Source organism: Geotrypetes seraphini, chromosome 10, assembly GCF_902459505.1.
Source record: "Geotrypetes seraphini chromosome 10, aGeoSer1.1, whole genome shotgun sequence".
NCBI lineage: Eukaryota > Metazoa > Chordata > Amphibia > Gymnophiona > Dermophiidae > Geotrypetes > Geotrypetes seraphini.
The window spans coordinates 56,846,287-56,866,691 of NC_047093.1; the positions used below are offsets into that span (position 1 = coordinate 56,846,287).

Below are 20,405 nucleotides of genomic sequence, written 5' to 3' on the forward strand. Positions count from 1 at the left end.
GTTCTCATCCAGCTGCTGTCTATGCTGCAAAGGTATGCAAATGTTTAGATAAATTAACAGCAAACAGTGGTTGTCTCAATTATTCAATAAATAGGCTTGCATATGGTATAATATAACCAAAATATTCGTATTTCTTGTATGGACCTTCAGACCACCTAATGGGTACACACCCCAGGCTGTTATACTCTTCGTCAGTTCAACTTTATTCAAATTTTATTTGTTTTTATTTTTATTTTAAATTATGGTCATTTTAAAACCCTGAAGAAAATTTCTGTGTGTGAAACATGCATGTCGGGAGGGGTGAAGATTAAAGAGCATCACTATAAGCTACAGCTAAGTGATGTTGTGCTGATTTTAAAATGACCATAATTTAAAATAAAAACAAATAAAATTTGAATAAAGTTGGACTGACGAAGAGTATAATAGCCTGGGGTGTGTACCCATTAGGTGGTCTGAAGGTCCATACAAGAAATACGAATATTTTGGTTATATTATACCATTTGCAAGCCTATATATTGAATAATTGAGACAACCACTGTTTGCTGATGATATCAATGGTACAACTGAAGTAGCAGTTTTGTTTTGATGTTAGATAAATTAACAAACACACTTACAATCTAGTTGCTAGTCAATAATTAATTGACATCTATAGCTACGTATTTTCTGTTTACCACTGAGATTGACAAAGGGACTCTGAGACCTCAGATTATCATATGAAGCTAGACTTCTCAGCTATATATCACAGAAGTCCATGACCTTCACGGCAGAATTTGCACTTAGGCTGCCACACAGAACTGCAGAGATAAAAGTGCAAAGATGGAACAGAGAGGCAGAATCTGTTCCCTATGGATTCTCTTACTCTAGTCTCTTCAACATCCTCTTGTGTTGCTGACTCACATTGTTCCGTCCATGCCATACAGAACTAACAGTGCTGGTATATATTTTGATTTTCTGGAGGACTTACTTTTTAATGGCAAATACTGTCAGTCCAATTTTGACATCTCTTAGCTTGAATTGCTGGTTCAAGAGATTAATGTTGAATGTTCCATCCCAAACTATTGGCACAAACCATGGTGTCATGACAAGAACATCTGTTCTCCTGGAGGGCAGAGAGATATTTCATCTTTAGCTTCATTGTACTACAGCAATTACATATTATTAAACAACAGCAATAATCCATATAAAACTGCACTGAAGAAAATAACTTATTTTAAAGTAATTCAGCGAGAGTCATCAATGTGGGCTAACGTTAAGATGGTTTATTTTACCACATGGGAACGGACAATGAACACTCCACCAAAAGTCAAGAATGTAAAAAAAAACCTTTGATAGCTTTTCAGCGCTTGACTTTTTTTTGCGTTTGATTGACCCAGCCTTGTATTACAACACTACAATGACCCCTGATGCAGGCGTTTTGATTTGCCGAACCACAGTATTATGTCGGGTCCACAGTTGTTTGTCCTTTTTTTTGGAATAAACAAGGGGTTTTTTCACATTCTTGATTTTTGGTGGAGTGTTCATTGTCCGTTCCCACTGTTTTTGGTGTGATTTTGAACCCGTGGATTTTTGTCCTGTTGGACGTTTGTTTGTTTTTATTTTACTACAAGTCATGCTATTTTAGCACAGGTCCCATTTTATACAATGAGATCCTGCGCTATAATAGCAGGACTTGCAGTAAAATAACCTATCTTAACAGTAGCTTACGTTGATAACATCCCTCCTCATTTTCTTTGTCAGAGATCACAGCAACAGCAGTTTACATATTGCATACATAATATCATGTGCTCCCTATGATGTCCATACATGTAAACAGACAACTGGACAACTACATTAACATCCCCCCCATGATAGATTTCAATACACCAAATCAGCATATATAGGCATATCAGATCAAATTTGAACTGATAAAGAAGCAGAAAGGCATTCCACGATAGATGACAAAGTACCAAATCATCATTTATTTATTTATTTATTCCGTTTTCTATACCGTTCTCCCAGGGGAGCTCAGAACGGTTTACATGCATTTATTCAGGTACTCAAGCAGTTTTCCCTCTCTGTCCTGGCAGGCTCACAATCTATCTAACATACCTGGGGCAATGGGGGGATTGACCTGCCCAGGGTCACAAGGAGCGGCGTGTGTTTGAACCCACAACCTCTGGGTGCTGAGGCTCATATCAGATCAAAGTTCAACAGTTAATAGAAGCAGAAAGGCATTAGGTCAAATGATCCATTCCATGGTAGATGTAGATGACTAAATACCATATCATCATTTAAAGAGACCTCAGAGCCACACCAAAACCAGCACTACTTCGGGGCCAGCAACAGAGCATGGGAGCACTGCTCCGCCCCTCCCACAGAACTAGCAGGGGATCCTGCTCAGAGACTTCAGAACCACACCGAAACCAACACTACTTCGGGGCCAGCAACGGAGCGTGGGAGCACTGCTCCGCCCCTCCCCCAGAACTAGCAGGGGATCCTGCTCAAAGTTCACAGTGACAATGGCACGCTGCCGTTCGGCATGCCAACGAAGGCGCATGACAAAGGCACGTGCGCCTTAGCACGCACCTTTGCGAAGCGACTGTGCGAAGAGACATAAGACGCTGTACAACTTAACGTGAATCTCCCCAACAGCAGACTCACCAACTTGCACTGAATCTCTCAAGAAAACCCAATCGCAACACCATCAGAAGAGCTGAGAGGTAAGGAGACAACTTCTGCTCTTCTCCTTTCAAGTCTTAAACTCAAAAGCCAAAAGCCACATCAGGCCCAACACCACCAATCCACTTCCATGCTTGTACTCACATTAACTGCACAGCAGCAATCCATCCAAAGCGCCTACATCTCACTCCAACCAATCCCCATTAAAGTCCTAGCCCTTCCAAAATCCCAGACCTAGCCATACCAAAGACCTAGCCCTTCCAAGGGTCCCCACCCCAGCATACAGATCTCAATCTGAGGAAGAACTGTCCCCCACTTACAATCACAATGACACCCAGCACAACAAAACTCATGCTCGCCCTCCTACTATTCTTCCTGTTCCTAACAAACTGGAAAACAGCCGGGTACCATTTCTCCCCCATCCCAATTTTGACTGAATCCAACAGACATTTCCAACTATACAGAAAAACCCAACCATCCAGAAATCTGATAGACTGCACAACTTTCACCTATAAAAGCATCCCCCCCAACTGGGGAAAAAGACCACCTCCTAAGCCAAGAACAACAGCTCACAACAACCATCCTCAGCCAAGAAGCCTCCTCTACCCAAAATGTTACTCCTAACACAATACAACATACACCTCAATAGCCTGTGCGTATATGAACATAAGATCGAACGGCCCAAAGGCAGACCTAATAAAGGACTGGATAGTCAAAGAACAACTAGGTTGCCTATTCCTAGCTGAAACCTGGTTAATCTCTGACTCAGACCCTTGCATAACAGAATTCTGCCCTAAGGGGTACAAAGTAGAGCTGATCTGCCGAGAAAAAAAGCGAGGGGGAGGACTGGCCATCCTAGCCAAAAACAAACTCAACATAAAAGTTCTAGACAAATACACTACCCCCTATCTGGATCTTTTAGCCTGCCAACTATCCGACGACACACTCAAAGACACCATAACCTGCATTCTCTGCTATATTGCCCCAGGCAAATGGAACGCTACAAAACATTCACTTGAAGACTTCATCTTCCAGAATTCTCTAACGTCAACCTACAACTTGCTCCTAGGAGACATAAACCTCCACCTTGAAGACCATACCTCCAATCAAGTTGAAAGTATACTCGCGTACCTCAAAGCACTAGCCTACCAAATTCTCAACCCTCAACCCACACACGAAAAAGGACATCAACTAGATATTGCTGCTTATATGACCCAACATTCTCACGCACCTGAAATTCACTTCTCAAACGGGACATGGCACCTCTCCCTCTGGTCAGATCATTATAAATACACCTTCAACATCAACTGGGCACAATGTAATTATAAACATAAACCCCACAAATCCCCCATCAAAACCCGTCCAAAAATCGAACCAACCTCATTATGGGACAAAACAGACCCCGCAATCGAATCCATAGACCCCAAAGAATTCATACCCCAATGGCGATCACTAAGCGAATCAATCCTGAATGAGTTAGCACCAATAAAATCAAAACACAAAATCTGTAGACAATCTGACAAATGGTTCGACTCCGAACTTCTCCAACTCAAAAGGCACTGCAGACAACTGGAAAGAAACTGGAAAAAAATAACCAAGATCAATCCAAAATAGCATGGAGAAGCCTAATCAAACAATACAAGATCAAACTCAAGGAAAAAAGAAAAGCTTACTACTCCAAACTAGTAGGATTGGAGTCTCCAGACTCTAAAAAACTATTCAATCTAGTAAAAAAAACCTTACTGACACCAAACCTTACCTAGCAGCTCAAGGAAAGCACCCACCTACAGCCACCCAACTTGCAGACTACTTCAAACACAAGATTACTATGATCAGGACTACCTTCAATAACACACGAATCCACCTCGACGAAATAATAACAAACCCCACAATAGGAGAAGCCATTGCAGCAGACAGGACTTGGACCGACTTTCCAGTAGTACACTGGACTGACATGAATCGACTCTACAAAAAATACAGCCAAGCCTCATGCGACTCGAACAACTACATAAGAACATAAGAACATAAGAAGTTGCCTCTGCTGAGGCAGACCATAGGTCCATCCTGCTCAGCGGTCCGCTCCCGCGGCGGCCCATCAGGCCCATTGCCTGAGCAATGGTCTATACCTATCTGTACCCCCCAATCCCTTTTTCTTCTAGGAATCTATCCAAACCTTCTTTGAATCCATTTAGTATTTTCTTGTCTACAACAGCCTCTGGAAGCGCGTTCCATGTATCTACCACCCTCTGAGTGAAAAAGTACTTCCTAGCGTTTGTTCTAAACCTGTCCCCTTTCCCACTTATCTGTCCCACTTATCTGATAACAAACTGTCCCACTTATCTGATAACAAACACCACCCCCAAATTTAGAGCTAGCCTCATGCAATGGATCCAAATTACACTCACAGAAGGATAATTCCCTCAGCACCTAGGAGAAATCATAATCACCCTAATTGTGAAAGACCACAAAGGCCTTATAGATAACCCTGCTAACTACAGACCCATCGCTTCAATACCAATATATGTCAAACTAATAGAAAGTCTAGCAGCACAATACTTCACTAACTACCTGGAAGACCACAATCTTCTTCACTCCTCTCAGTCGGGGTTCAGATCCAACCACAGCACAGAGACTCTACTAGTAACCCTACTAGACACAGTAAGACAGCTTCTCAGCAAAGGCAGAAGGATGCTGATAATTCAACTTGATCTCTCTGCAGCATTCGATCTGGTTGACCACACCATTCTACTACAGATACTTGAAGCCATAGGGATCTCAGGCAGGGTATACAACTGGTTCCAAGGATTCCCTAAATCTAGAACGTATAGAGTAAAGACAAACGATCTTAAATCAGAACCCTGGTCCAACCCCTGTGAAGTTCCTCAAGGCTCACCACTCTCTCCTACTCTCTTCAACCTCTTTATATCCTTCCTAACCTAAATGTAACTTCATTCAGGTTCCACATGAAAGACTTCTCAGAAAACTACAAGGCCATGGAAGAGAGGGAGATATACTAAGATGGATAGGCAAATGGCTAGAGAACAGAAAACAGAGAGTGGGCATAAATGGGAAGTTCTCAGAATGAGAAAAAGTACCCCAGGGCTCGGTACTTGGACCCATCTTATTTAATATTTTCATAAATGACCTAGAAAAAGGAACATCCAGTGAAATCATCAAGTTTGCAGACGACACAAAGCTATGTCGGGCAATCAGATAGCAGACAATTGGAGAAGTGGGCAGATAAATGGCAGATGAAGTTTAATGTGGAAAAAAGCAAAGTGATGCATTTAGGCAGAAAAAACAAAGAACATAAGTATAGTATGTCAGGTGTAACTCTGGGAAAGACCGAACAGGAAAAGGACCTGGGTGTAATGATAGATAGGACCCTGAAACCGTCGGCGCAATTTGCGGCGGCGGCGAAGAAAGCAAATAGAATGCTAGGCATGATAAAGAAGGGAATTACAAGTAGATCAGAGAAAGTTATAATACCGCTCTACAGAGCCATGGTCAGACCGCACCTGGAATACTGCATCCAGCATTGGTCTCCATACCTAAAGAAGGATATAAAACTGCTAGAGAGGGTGCAGAGACAAGCAACGAAGCTAGTGAAAGGTATGGAGAACCTAAACTACGAGGAACAACTTAGGAGACTGGGGTTGTTCTCCCTTGAGAAGAGGAGACTGCGAGGAGATCTGATAGAGACTTTCAAAATACTGAAAGGATTTGACAAAATAGAGCAGGGGAAGAAGTTATTTACAATGTCCGATGTGACACGGACAAGAGGACATAAATTGAAGCTGAGGGGGGACAGGTCCAGGACGAATATCAGGAAGTTCTGTTTCACACAGCGAGTGGTGGACACCTGGAATGCTCTCCCAGAGGAAGTAATTGCAGAATCCACCGTTCTAGGATTTAAGGGTAAACTAGATGCACATCTCCTTAAGAGTGGCATAGAGTGATATGGGTAAGGGTAAATTAGATGCACATCTCCCTTGAGAAGCATACGGTGATATGGGGGACTAAAACTAGGCCAGGGTACACCTGGTGGGGCCTCCGCGAGTGCGGATCACCGGACTTGATGGACCCAGGGTCTGATCCGGAGATGGCAATTCTTATGTTCTTATATACCTGTAATACAACTTTTAGTCAGTTGATCCTGATATAAATTTAATAGATAAGGTAACAAAGTAATCTGAAAGGATTTATAAAACTTTACCGTATATCCATCACCCCCTGGAGCGGATCCAACTCTAAGGAATTTCAATGCTATTTGTATTTCTTTTTGTGAAAAAGGTGTCTCGAGGCTTCCTTTCATATGATCGGGAATTTTAGGCCCCTTAATCAACTGTAGAAACTCTAAACCCTCTTCCTCTTTAGTTGAATAATGCTCAGAATACAAGCTTTTATAAAAGTTCAAAAATTGTTTAAAAATATTTCCAATTTGAGATTGAATTACTTTATTCTCATCCGCAATAGCCACAATGTTTACTTTTCTTTTTTTGCTTTAAGATAATTAGTCAATAATCTTCTCGCTTTATTCAAGTTTCCATAATACAAAGCTTTATGAGATACCAACTCTTTCCTGGCCAACTGGGAAGAAATCTCATTATACCTATATTTTGCTTTTAGAAGGGCTTGAAAAGTATTTTGTTTCCAATTTGATTTCAACTTTAACTCCAAATCCTTAATATTTTGTTCCAAGATAAGAAAGTCTTTATTTAATTGTTTTCTAATATATGCTGAATACAAAATTATGTGTCCTCTCATGGTAGCCTTAAAGGCATCCCATAATGTTTCTATAGAGATTTCTTCTGAAGCATTGATCTGAAAAAATTCATTCATTTTCAATTGAAATTCCTCTATAAAGTTGTAATCTGCCAGCATTGCATTATTGAATCTCCAAACAGGTCTATTATTTTCTTGTCCATCTATATCACATTCGATCCAGAAACTCCCATGATCAGATAAAATAATTGGATCTATGGTTGCCTTTTTTACCTGCTGAACTAAATTATTTGATATAAACATATAATCAATTCTTGAGAATGATTTATGAACATGGGAGCAAAATGAAAATTCCCAATCATTGAAATGAAGAATCCTCCAAATATCTTTTAAACCACAAGATTTTACCAAATTATCCAAACCTAGCGATTTTAATATTTTACTAGGTTTTTTATCCAGTATTGGATCTATTACTGCATTAAAGTCCCCTGCCAATACTAAATTGGAGGCAGATGATGGTAAAATCAACTGTTAAAGATTCTTAAAGAATTCCGCCTGATTCGAATTAGATGCATATATATTGTGGCGGGGGCCAGGGATAAGCCTAGCGCTGGCAACCCGGCTCCCGCCCCAGGCGTAGGACGGAGCGCTCCCTGGAGGACTCCCGCTGGATAATTTCAGTAGAATAATTAGCATACACTGCTTTCTTGGTAAAGTTCAAATTTTCCTCTTTATTATCCCCAGTTCAAGGCACTGGGGCTCCAGTAGTCCCTCTTGGCTGAGTGGACTTAAAACAAACAGCACATCCACAATGCTTCTCTTTTATCATACAGTCCAGCCTGTTACTCAGGCAGATAAGCCAAAATAAACAAAAACGTTTTCTCTTCAGTTTTACTAATTGTGCCTGAGGATACTTCAGGAAGCTTTTCCCACCTGACCCTCCTGAAGTAAAATGCCCCCACTACCCTTATGCTCCTGGGTAGGGGCTGGGGAACCATCCACCCTTTTCTGACTGGTGTAAGTCCCCTCCCAAAAGTTCCCCTATTCAGGGTTATGTAATGTCAGATCACTGAATTCCCGTTCAGGCTTCTCTGGGAAGTTAATTAGGGTTCCCACCTCCTTCACTCTCTCTCTGCACGGCCTATCTCTCGGGCTCTAATTGACTCATTCACACTTCCTTACAGTCCTGCCTAAGGGAGAAAGAACTCTGCACAGAAATACGTTAACTTTCATTCCCCTCCCCCATTCATACCTTATTGACTGTGATTAGATAGGAGATCCCAGGCTGCTAGACTGCAATCCATTTCACTGCCTTCAGAGACCTCTCCCTCTATCTCCATTAGGGACTCTCCGCTCTCTGAGGCTGGATAGGAATTCCCTTCAGGGCCCGTTACTGGCCAGCCCTGCTCTGGAAGCCTTTCTCCTCCCTTGAGCTTCTGCCTAAGAGCCAGAAGTTTGTTAGTTCGGGAGGGCTGTAAGACAGCCGGTTCCTTAGCCCTGGACTGGGAAAGAGAACTCCTAGCTGGCTCCTTCCTGCTCTGCACGGCACGTCTCTCTCTAGCAGTTCCTGAGTTCCCCTGAGTGTTCCCAGGTGTGCTGGTTTTATGCTGCAGGCTCGTTCCCACTCTCCCTCTGGGTTCGTCTTGCCTGTAAGCTCCGCCCCTTTCCTTAACCCTTCCTGGGCTAGTTTTCTTTACTAGAGGCTTTACTGGAGAACTGCCCAAGGAGTTATAAAAGGAATTATAGTGCCCTAAACCAGATATTGTGGTTTCTGCCCTTCTCTCTCTGCCTTGCCCTGCCTGTTGGCTCTTCGTGATAGGAACAGGGTTATTGGGCAGCTTCCTGGGCTTAGGAATAGGGGCAGCCCTTTGCATGGCAGGGTTTAAAACCGGGTTTAAACTGGTGACAGGAGCTTCCCTGTCACATAATATTAAACAGCAACAAGGTATCTTTCCCTGAGCTCATTTTCACTTGAATCCATCTTCCCAAGGGATCCATAGATATTATGTTGAACGTGGCCAAACACTTTTTATGTACCAAGATAGCAACTCCAGCTTTTTTCCCTACAGCAGAGGCATAAAAACAATGTTTGACCCAATTCTCTTCTTTGTTCTATTGCAGATAAATGAGTTTCTTGAATAAAATATATATCCGCCCCCTGTCTTTTCAGAAAAGATAATGTTTTATTTCTCTTAATAGGGTGATTGAGACCATTGACATTTGATGAATATATTTTCAGAGACGTAGTGTTATTTAACTATACGGTATCATTCTAGCAATCTTAAAATAAATTGTATCCGCATTAAGCTACCAATCCTATTACACATCCATTCCCTCCCCCCCACCATACACCCCAACCCTTCCCCCCATAAAAATAACTCCACACAAAAATAACCCCCCCCCCCCTCTCTCCTTCACCCTCCCTTTTACACAAAATGCCTGCTTGGAAGCACTTATGTGGATTTACAATACAACCCCTCTAGGTGTCCTATATGTAAAAAGTTCCCTTTTTTAACTTATTTTATCACAAGGATCATACATATTGTATTCTTCCAAAAATTATAAAAATAAACCTATACATATTCATCTATACCTTTAAGACAAGCCTATTATTTAGTGTTATTTTGAAAAGAACAAATTAATTATATATTTTAAAAAATTAAATTATATAATTGATATAAGAAAGAACCCCATTTCCTAAAAATCAGTTTTACATTAATATCTCTTTCCCTCTGAAACGACCAGGTCCCAATTTGTATTAGCCTCGTTCTGCTGTCCAGCTGTCACATACACACACAAACGCATATGCCAATATGCCAAGGGATATATCTCCTTTATTCAGCGTACTGTAACATATATATAGCATTTCACATGGGTCAGTTTTTTCAACATATGACTGTAGGAAAGACCATATTTGGTAACAGGATACATAAAAGCAACTAGAAAAAGGTAGCAAACATAAGGGGAGGAATAGTGGGAAGTTTCCATTATAGCATATAATACTGTCTTGTCTAAGGTCTAGCAATGTTTCTTTTGTAACAAATGTTTCTTATCAAAACAGAACAAAATGGGGACACAGAGCTCAGAACACAAAAAGAAAAGGCCTTGTGGTTTCTTGGCACAATGATAACTGTTTCAGCAGTTCCTTTTTACACAAACAGGAATAGAAAAACTTACGAAGAATATATGCCCCTTCATCCTCTATCAACTATCCCTTCTTAATTACCAAGTAACTAAATCAATCATATCACTCACCCTTATACCCCTTTTATTCATTTTTAATAAATAAATAAATAAATAGATAATTATATACCATCTCTAAATATACTAAGATACATAAAGACTTATTGTAAATGACTCATCCCGGTATCCTCAAACCTAATGAACTAATATAACATATAATGACAACTTGACATTTTGATCATCAAATATAGAATAAATTAAGCACTTTAAAAAAAATTCAATGTTAAACATATAACTAAAACCATAATAAATCATCAAATCATATTGAACTTATCCAAGTCGTAAGAAAGAATATAACAAACCATTCTATTGTTGTATGATATAAAACCAGTCAATAACTATTTTACTAATAAGTCTAGGCAATTGAATTAAATTCATTCTTGTTAAAATTCCAGATTTTGCAAATCAATCCAGTTACTTCTTGAATTTATGTGCTTCAAAGTATTTCCATGTTGAAATTCATCTAATTATGGTAGCACAACAATTTTCCTTCATGACCTCAAACAGTTGTGAAACCAATAAGAATACCATATATAAACACTGAACTTTCTTCAAATTCACCATGGTATTGATTTTTCCCCTTTTCCTTTTCTTTCTCTTATTTCCTCTTTTCCTCTTCCTTCTTTACTTCTTATTCCAAACAAAAGTCATTAAAATATTTCCGCATTGTATACTTATCTATATGGCATTTCCAAGATCTAGATAGACATAGGTTCTTTTTGTTGTTCCAAAAACTCCACCAGCTTAGCTGGGTCTTCAAACTGTGTTGTTTTATTATCAAGTGTAACCCGCATCACAGCTGGGTACAAGAGGCCATATTTAGCCTCAGTTCCCTAAGCTTTGGTTGAAGTTGTAGAAATTGTTTGTGCTTGTTAGCTGTATTTTTTGCAAAATCTGGGACAATATGTAGTTTTGATTCTTTGTAGGATAATTCTCTGGTAACTTTAGCAAGGCTCAAGATTTCAATTGCCTTGTAAAAACGCAACACTCTAAATATTAAAGGACGCTGATATCCTTTTCCAGTTAATTTGTCAGGAATTCTGTGGGCCCGTTCGATTTCTAGATTAAATTTGGGGCTTAAAGGTACTAGTTTTGGTACTAAACCTTCAAGAAAAGCCACTGCATTTTTCCCTTCCATCCCCTTCGGTAACCCCAGAATTCTCAAATTATTCCATCTGGATCTATTCTCCAGATCTTCAATCTGACTTACAAGACCTTGTACTGTATTATGGTCTTTCTGACATTGTTGTAGTATTACTTCCGCTTTATCCACTCTCTTCTCAAGCTGAGCAGTTCTGGCATTTGCCATCTCCATTTGTTTGGCCAAATTAGCCATCTCCTCTCTCTCTCTCTTTTAGCATGATGTCTCTAAGCTCTGTAATTATGTTTGTATCTTTCAATAAATCATCTCTTGGAAGTGGAACCCTAGAAGGAGTCGGAGGATCTGCCTTCAGCCTTTTTGCATTACCACTAATACTTGCTGCATCCATTTTAGCTTGATGAGATGTAGATCTTTCCCACTCTTGCTATTAACTACCATTTTGCTTTATATGTTTTTCCCTTTTCCTTTTCCTTTCCTTACTCCTTCACTCTCAGTGAATGTTTAAAAATTCAGATCAGTATAATAATACACTCCATTTCCATTTGAAACTTAAAAGTAACAGCTAATTCTGTCTTTCCAAATCTTGTCAGTATATCAGAATACTCTATTTCTCTCTCCAAAGAAACATTAAACTTATTTAACTATGGCACTTTTCAGCGGTTCTCTTCAATTTTTCTTAGACTTTCCATTAATTTTCAAAGCTGACAGTAAACTTTGCCTACATTTCCAGTTTATCCAGTATGTAAAATAAAACTCAAGATGTGGCTAATATATTTATTTATCTGTAATTTTCCTTTGCTTTTTATCCCCTTTTCTCCTCCTCTCTACCCTTCCGGAGATGCACTTCACTGTATCACTTTCAGCACTTCCGTTATTTCTTCAACGGAACTAAGGCAGGTAAATTCAAATTTCCACTCATAACTTCAATCTATAATAATAAAATGGTAAGCGCGCATGCGCAATCTAAAGCCGTGTTCCCTGATCCATCGCGATGTGGCCACAAAAGTGCACATGCGCGCTTATACGTCACCATACAACAGACGGACTGCACCCAACCGTAACTCTCCTCCTTTTCTGGCCCGGCCCGCTGAGAGAAAGAGTGCCGCTGGCACTGCCGCCAGCTCAGCTTGGCCGCTCTGTCTCTGCCAGGGCTAACAGCAGCAGCCCCCGAAGCTCATCAGCAGCCTGTCCCGCCCCCTTGAGAAGGGCTCCCGCAGTGTCCGGAAGCGGAGATGGCGGCGCTGCTGCTGGTGGTGCTGCTCCCGCTGCTGTGCCTTTGAGCAACGCGCCGGAGCTGGACACCGCCTATCGGCAGCGGCTCGACCAGATGGCGAATGGCAGAGGCTGACAGGAGGAGACAGAGGGGAGATGCTTGGTTGATGGGAGATAAAGAGAAGGGAGATGCTGGACTGTTGGGGGGATAGAGAAAGGGGGGGAGAAAGGGAGGCCTACTGCTGGACAGGGGGAGCACAAAGAGGTGCTGATGGACAGGGGGGGAAAAATAAAGGGAAGCCTACTGCTGGACAGGGAGAGCAGGAAGAGGTGCTGATGGACAGGGGGAGAAAAAAGGAAGGGAGGCCTACTGCTGAACGGGGGAGCAGGAAGAGGTGCTGATGGACAGGGGGGGAAAAAGGAAGGGAGGCCTACTGCTGGACAGGGGGAGCACGAAGAGGTGCTGATGGACGGGGGGGGGAAAGGAAGGAAGGCCTACTGCTGGACAGGGGGAGCAGGAAGAAGTGCTGATGGACAGGGGGGAAAAAAGGAAGGAAGGCCTACTGCTGGACAGGGGGAGCATGAAGAGGTGCTGATGGATAGGGGGAAGGTAAAACAAAGGGAGAAGGGCTGCTGCTGGATAAGGGGAGCAGTGAAGGGGTGGTGGTGGACACAGGGGAGATAAAAGGAAGGGGAGAATGGACAGGGGGAGCACGCAAGGGGTGATGGTGGACAGCCAAAAGAAAGAAAGACAGAAATACAGAAAGCAGCTAAGGAGACAGAGAGAGAAAGAAATAAAGACAGATACACACACACATATTCTAGCACCCATTAATGTAATGGGCTATAAAGCTAGTTTCAGTATATCCTATATAATAAAACGCTAGCCGCGCATGCGCACTCAGACCTGCGTGATCTGTAATCCCTGATCCGTGACCTGTAGGTCCGTGGCCAGAGTGCATATGCGGCGGCTAGACAAAGCGGGAGAAACAGACTCGAGCGCTGTGGCCGACTCAGGATGGGAGGATGCGCCGCAGCAAAGTGCTGCATAGGTACTGGAGGGGGAGAGACATATCGCTTCTGCACATACCGGTACAAACCTCCCTCCAGCGTTGGCAGCCGCAGCACGTTAAACAGGCTGCTTCGCGAGTTTCTCCTGCAGTTGAGTCCCTCTGCCGCGTCACTAATGATGTCATCAATGATGCGACAGAGAGACTCAATGGCAGAAGAAAGCCGCGAACCAGCCTGTTTAGCGTGCTGCGGCTGCCAACGCTGGAGGGAGGTTTGTTATTAAAGTCATCTTGCCGGGAGGGTCGCAGAGTCAGCGGGGGTTGGGCTGGGAGGGGAGAGAAGCGTCTGCCTTGGGTGCTTCAGGCAGCAGCAGCGTTTACAATTCGCTGCTGTTGCGGCTTCAGGCCTTCCTCTCTGGCTGGTCCTGCCTACTTCCTGTTTTCATGAACACAGGACTCGCCAGAGAGGAATACCTGAAGCCAGCAACAGCAATGAATTGTGAATGCTGCTGTTGCCCGATGAAGTAGTTGAAGGAGGAAAGTGAGCAGAGGGGGAGAGAATGGCTTGGAGGGAAGAACAGATGGCAGGGCATGGAGGGAAGGAGGAAGGTATGCCAGACCAAGGGAAAAGGAAAGAGGAGATGGAGAAAGGCCATATGGAACAGAGAGAGAGGGGGCGGACACTGGATGGAAAGAGAAGAGAGGGCAGTGAATGGAAGGGGCAACATAGAGGGTGAACAGTATTCTAGCACCCGTTAATGTAACGGGCTTAATAACTAGTTACTTATAAAACTGTCAGTATATCCTTCTGCCTACTGACTTCTAAAACTGTTGAAATGCAGCCGTTAATAAATTCAAATACAGTTTTGCTTCTTTAGGTTTCCTTCTTTTCCTTTCCTGCTCCGTGTTTATTGACTATATATTCTTTGTCAACGATCTTTTATTAAATTCAGAACAGAAAATAGGAAGATCTTTTCTGACGAAACTGTCTCTTTGCTTTCCGTTATTATTTAAAGCTGACAGTTTACTGCCTTCTTCCCACAGCTTGTCCAGCTGCCAGAATAATCCTAAAAGACCCTAAAGGAGTAACATATCAACCTTCCAACTACAGACCCATAGCATCAATACCATTTTATGTCAAAATCATGGAAGGCCTAGTAGCCAAATTCCTCACTGACTATCTAGAAGATCACCAACATACTCCACCATACACAATCTGGCTTCAGAACCAATTATAGCACTGAAACACTATTAGGATCCCTCCTGGACACAGCTAGACAACATCTCAGTACAGAAAAAAAAATATTCCTCATACAACTAGATCTATCCACAGCGTTTGATCTGGTTGACCATAACATTCTTCTACAAATTCTGGATGCAATTGGTATCACTGATAAAGTGCACATATGGTTCCAAGGATTCTTAAAGACTAGATCCTACAGAGTAAAATCAAGCAACGAAAAGTCAGAACCCTGGTCCAACCCCTGTGGTGTACCTCAGGGATCCCCTTTATCCTCCACACTCTTCAACCTCTACATCGTGTCCCTCGGCACCTGTCTAGATAAATCAAACATAATCTCCTACAGCTATGCAGACGATATCACCATTCTTCTCCCTTTTGATCAACTAAAACCGTCCATGACAGACACTATACATAAAACATTAGAAACAATAACATCTTGGATGAAAGACCACAAACTGAAACTAAACTCAGAAAAAACAAAATTCATTCTCCTAGAAAACGATAAGACACCATCCATTACAAACCTAGTAATCAACTCAACCACATTCCCCATGCAAACCACTCTAAAACTACTGGGAGTGACGATTGACAGGTGCTGTACCATGCAACCACAAATCAACAAAATAATACAGAAATCCTTTGCAATCATGAGAAACCTAAGACAAGTGCAAAAATTCTTCGACAAAACTCAACTCCGGATCCTAGTTCAAGCCCTAATGCTGGGTCTACTAGACTATTGTAACATTCTCTATCTACCCTGCCCCGCAACCATGATTAAACAACTGCAAACAATCCAGAACACAGCCCTGAGGCTCATCTACTCTCTGAGAAAACATGACCACATCACCGAGGCGTATCTCCACTCACACTGGCTACCAATTCAAGCAAGAATACAATTCAAGTTCTACTGTCTTCTATTTAAAACCATGAATGGAAACAGCCCAATATACCTAAACAACCATCTAATCCGAACCACCTCAACCAGACAAAGGAGAACCCATGCTCCATTCATATACCCCCCAATCAGAGAAGTCAAATGGAAAAAACTGTATAATGGCCTCCTGGCCATACAAGCAGCTAGATTAGACCACCAACTCTCTACTTTTCTGATAACAACCCTTGACTACAGAACATTTAGAAAAGAAATAAAAACCATACTATTTAATAAATCCCTGATACCCAACAATCGAAACCAACCTAACGCCTCCTCACTCTCTAAAACAACCTAACGCCACAAGAACTACTTTGTCCCTATGAACCAAGTTGACTACTCCCTAACTATTCTATAATTCCTCTGGAAATGGCCAGATAGATCCTTTTTGTAATCCGCCTTGAACCGCAAGGTAACGGCGGAATAGAAATCACTAATGTAATGTAATTTGTAGATTCATAACAAACAGCATTTACGTGCTTAAACCTCCACAATAGCTGCCATTTTTTTCCTCTTTTCTTCTTCCCCCTCAGGAGATGAGCTATTCTGGTTCAACCACTGTTTATTACACTCTTCCGTTATAACTTCAACGGCTCACTAGGCAGGCTAGATCGTATTTCTTTATTTAAACCTTCCCCCTAGTTGACCACATTACTTTTCAGAAAACTGCCAACATTAGCTTTTTTTGTCCTTTTTCCTTTTCCCCAATATCCTTTTGGAGAATCACTGTTCAAATGTAGCCACTAATGATTTCACTTAACTGCTTCATCTTCCACGGTTCTCTGCCACAAGTGCCTCAGGGAATGTTATTAATCTTTCTCCTTTTAACATACTCCACTCTTCACTTTTCCTTGTACTCTGTTCAATGTTTTCATCAGAAAAAGGAAACCACAACTCTATTTTACCAGCAAAGGACACACGAAGTTGAGAGGAGAAGCGATTATGCGTCCGACATGTTAAGCTGCCAAGCAACGCCCCCCTGTCGAAACAAGGTTATGTTGGGGTATTACTCTAAAAAAAGTTCAATGTACACTATGTGGCTCCTAAGGCATTCCTTTCTTCCTCTGTTTTTTGTTCATGGTGCTTCTTTATTTAATACACATCTACCCACATATGGCTGGTTGCACACAGATAACAAACAAAGGACTCCTCTAGGAGGCATCCGCCTGTTTATCACCCTAGAAGCTGAAAAACATACTTACGGTGGGTTCATGACCTCCGGCTGGGAAAACTTCATTCTAAAAAGGAGAAAGGCAATTAGATGGAAATAGAGTTTCTGAAAAGCAGTTTTGAAAGAAATAAATAAAAGAGAAGATAAGATGGGTAAGAAAAGATATTTGTTTCAGTGTGAAAGAATGTACGTGATATATTTGTCAAACTAATTCTATAAAATTGCCAAACTAATTCTATAAAATGTTATTAATCTTATATAGTGCTAAATGCAAAACTATTAAGCAGTTTCCAAAAATAACTTTAAATAATTAAAAAAAAAAAAATTAAATGACTGACAAAAATTCTGAAAAGATTTGAGGGGCATTTAAAAAAAATAAAACCCAGTCTAAGTCCAACTTGGACATTTCCAGCTAAACATCCAAGGTTTGGAGGTATAAAAATGGCCTTTTTCGAATGGCAAACTGCTTACTGGATGTCCAAATATAAATATATATATTTTAATAGTCTACTTAAATGTCTTGGGCACCGGGACATCTAGGCCGCCAGACCATCTAACTTTATACCCCATTTTCGATCAGAAAAACATCCAGGTTGAAAATGTCCTAATCATGACCATTTGGATGTGGGTGGGGCCAGCGTAGTAATGGACTGGCCACAGAGACATCCAACACAGCAAAAGGACACCTCAGATGGCACTGCTGTGAACTTCACATAAAGGGTGCCAATTGTATATCTCATCATAACCCCCTTATAATTTAGGGTGAGCCCCCCAAAACCTACTATACTCTCTTGTGTACCACCCCAATAGCACTTATAGCAGTATACTGGGTGGGCTCACACGTTCTACCATAGATGTAGTAGTTAGAATGGCTTATAGACCTTGATCTTTCTCTCTATGGTTCATTAGCCCACCCATCAGGCTACTTAAGACACCTGTGTGCAGCTCTGCTAAGCTTCCCCATACCAGATGCTGCTGTTTTAGAGACAGATATGTACCTTTTTCTTTTCATTTATGTGTGGTGGAAGGGGGTCAGTGAGCACTGGGGGAGTGTGGGGGTGTTTGACCTTGATGCATGCAGTGGTCATCTGGTCAGTTTGGGCCAACCTTTGTGACACTTCCTTATAAAACAGGTCTAGTTCCAAACGTATAAGTTACATCCAGGATGTCTCAATTAGGATCAAACTTGTACTGAAAACCTTGCACTAAAAGGATAACTATAGCAAATTGTGACCAGTAAACTGTATATTATGTATATTAATATTAGACCCTAGTATGTATCGTTAGGATAAAAACTTGTATCCTAAACTTGTATGGAAATTATGTATGTTAAATCTGTAACCCGTTCTGAGCTCTTTGGGGCCACCCGGAAAGAAAACAAATGAAATAAATAAATGTTTGATTATTGCTGCAAGACGTCCATGTCTAACCCACCCTTGAGACTGCCCAAAGCCCACCCATCCCCCAAGTTCAATGTTGAGAAATGTAAAGTATTACATGTGGGAAACAGAAACCTGAGGTACAACTATATGATGGGAGGGATGTTTTTAAATGAGAGTACCCAAGAAAGGGACCTGGGGGTAATGGTGGACTTGACAATGAAGCCGACGGCACAGTGCGCAGCGGCTGCTAAGAAGGCAAATAGAATGCTAGGCATCATCAAAAAGAGTATTACAACCAGAACGAAAGAAGTTATCTTGCCATTGTATCGAGCGATGGTGCGTCCGCATCAGGAGTACTGCGTCCAATATTGGTCGCCCTACCTTAAGAAGGATATGGCAATACTCGAGAGGGTTCAGAGGAGAGTGACGCATCTGATAAAAGGGATGGAAAACCTTTCATACGCTGAGAGATTGGAAAAACTGGGACTCTTTTTCCCTGGAGAAGAGAAGACTTAGAGGGGATATGATAGAGACTTACAAGATCATGAAGGGCATAGAGAGAGTAGAGAGGGACAGATTCTTCAAACTTTCAAATAATAAAAGAACAAGAGGACATTCGGAAAAGTTGAAAGGGGACAGATTCAAAACGAATGCTAGGAAGTTCTTCTTTACCCAGCGTGTGGTGGACACCTGGAATGCTGGGGTTCAAGAAGGAATTGGACAATTTCCTGCTGGAAAAGGGGATAGAGGGGTATAGATAGAGGATTACTGCACAGGTCCTAGTCCTGTTGGGCCACCGCGTGAGCGGACTGCTGGGCACGATGGACCTCAGGTCTGACCCAGCAGAGGCATTTCTTATGTTCTTATGTTCTTATCACATGCCTCAACTATGCCCATTTGTGCTCTGAACATACAGAGGCTGGAACACCTTGTTAGACATAGAGAAATATGGTTTTGATTATCGGCACTTGGATATCCTTGTGATTAGGACCTCCAAGTACCGATTTTTGGATGCTTTTTGGATGTCTATGTTTTTTGATTATGAGCCTGCTGATGCGTTAAGGAGGGAAGTTGGGGGAGGGCGGCTTGACTAAAACCTAAGAACATTAGTTGCTGAATCAGACCAAGGTTCATTAAGCCTAGCATCTTGCCTCTGATACTGAATTCCCAAAAAGTAGATTACTTATCCTTGGAAATGGGCTAAGAAAATCAATGTTTCCCCTTAGTCTATCTGGATAATATTTTTTATTAAATCATCTTGACCAAATCCTCTGGCAACAGATTCCACAACTTAAATCAGGTAGAGTATGAGAACATACTAACACGTGTTTTCATTCAGTTGCCTTGTTCTGGTGCTGTATGAAAGGTAAAATGACTAATCCTTATTCAACCATTCCACCCCATTCATGATTTTATAATTCTCTATCATAAACCTCTCTCAACCATCGCTTTTCCAAGCTGAAGATTCATATCCTGTTTAACTTTTCTTCCTAATGGAGTCATTACATCCAGTGGTGTAGCGAAAGAGGTTAGCTCCCAGGGTGGTGGTGCCATGCATCACTGCACCGTGTGCCCCCCAACTCTTTCCTAATGCTTGATCACCCCCCACTCTTCCACTACTTGAGCGCCCCCCCCCCTCCGCATACCTCTTGAAATGTTCACCAGCACAAGCAGGATCTTCTACCTGCTGCTTGCAATGGCCTCAGCACCCTTCTGATGTCATGTCCT

At 41.8% G+C, this 20,405-nt stretch overlaps 1 protein-coding gene across 1 annotated transcript in view; it reads right to left on the minus strand.

Moving 5' to 3' along the window:
* Positions 1-20,405, minus strand: part of LOC117367697 (histo-blood group ABO system transferase 1-like) — a 44,033-nt gene that overhangs the window by 10,981 nt on the left and 12,647 nt on the right. The window contains exons 3-4 of the mRNA XM_033960509.1: positions 17,327-17,362; positions 965-1,099 (exon numbers count right to left, since the gene is read on the minus strand). Coding sequence (XP_033816400.1) covers positions 965-1,099; positions 17,327-17,362 — 171 coding nt within the window. The remainder of the gene's footprint in view (positions 1-964; positions 1,100-17,326; positions 17,363-20,405) is intronic.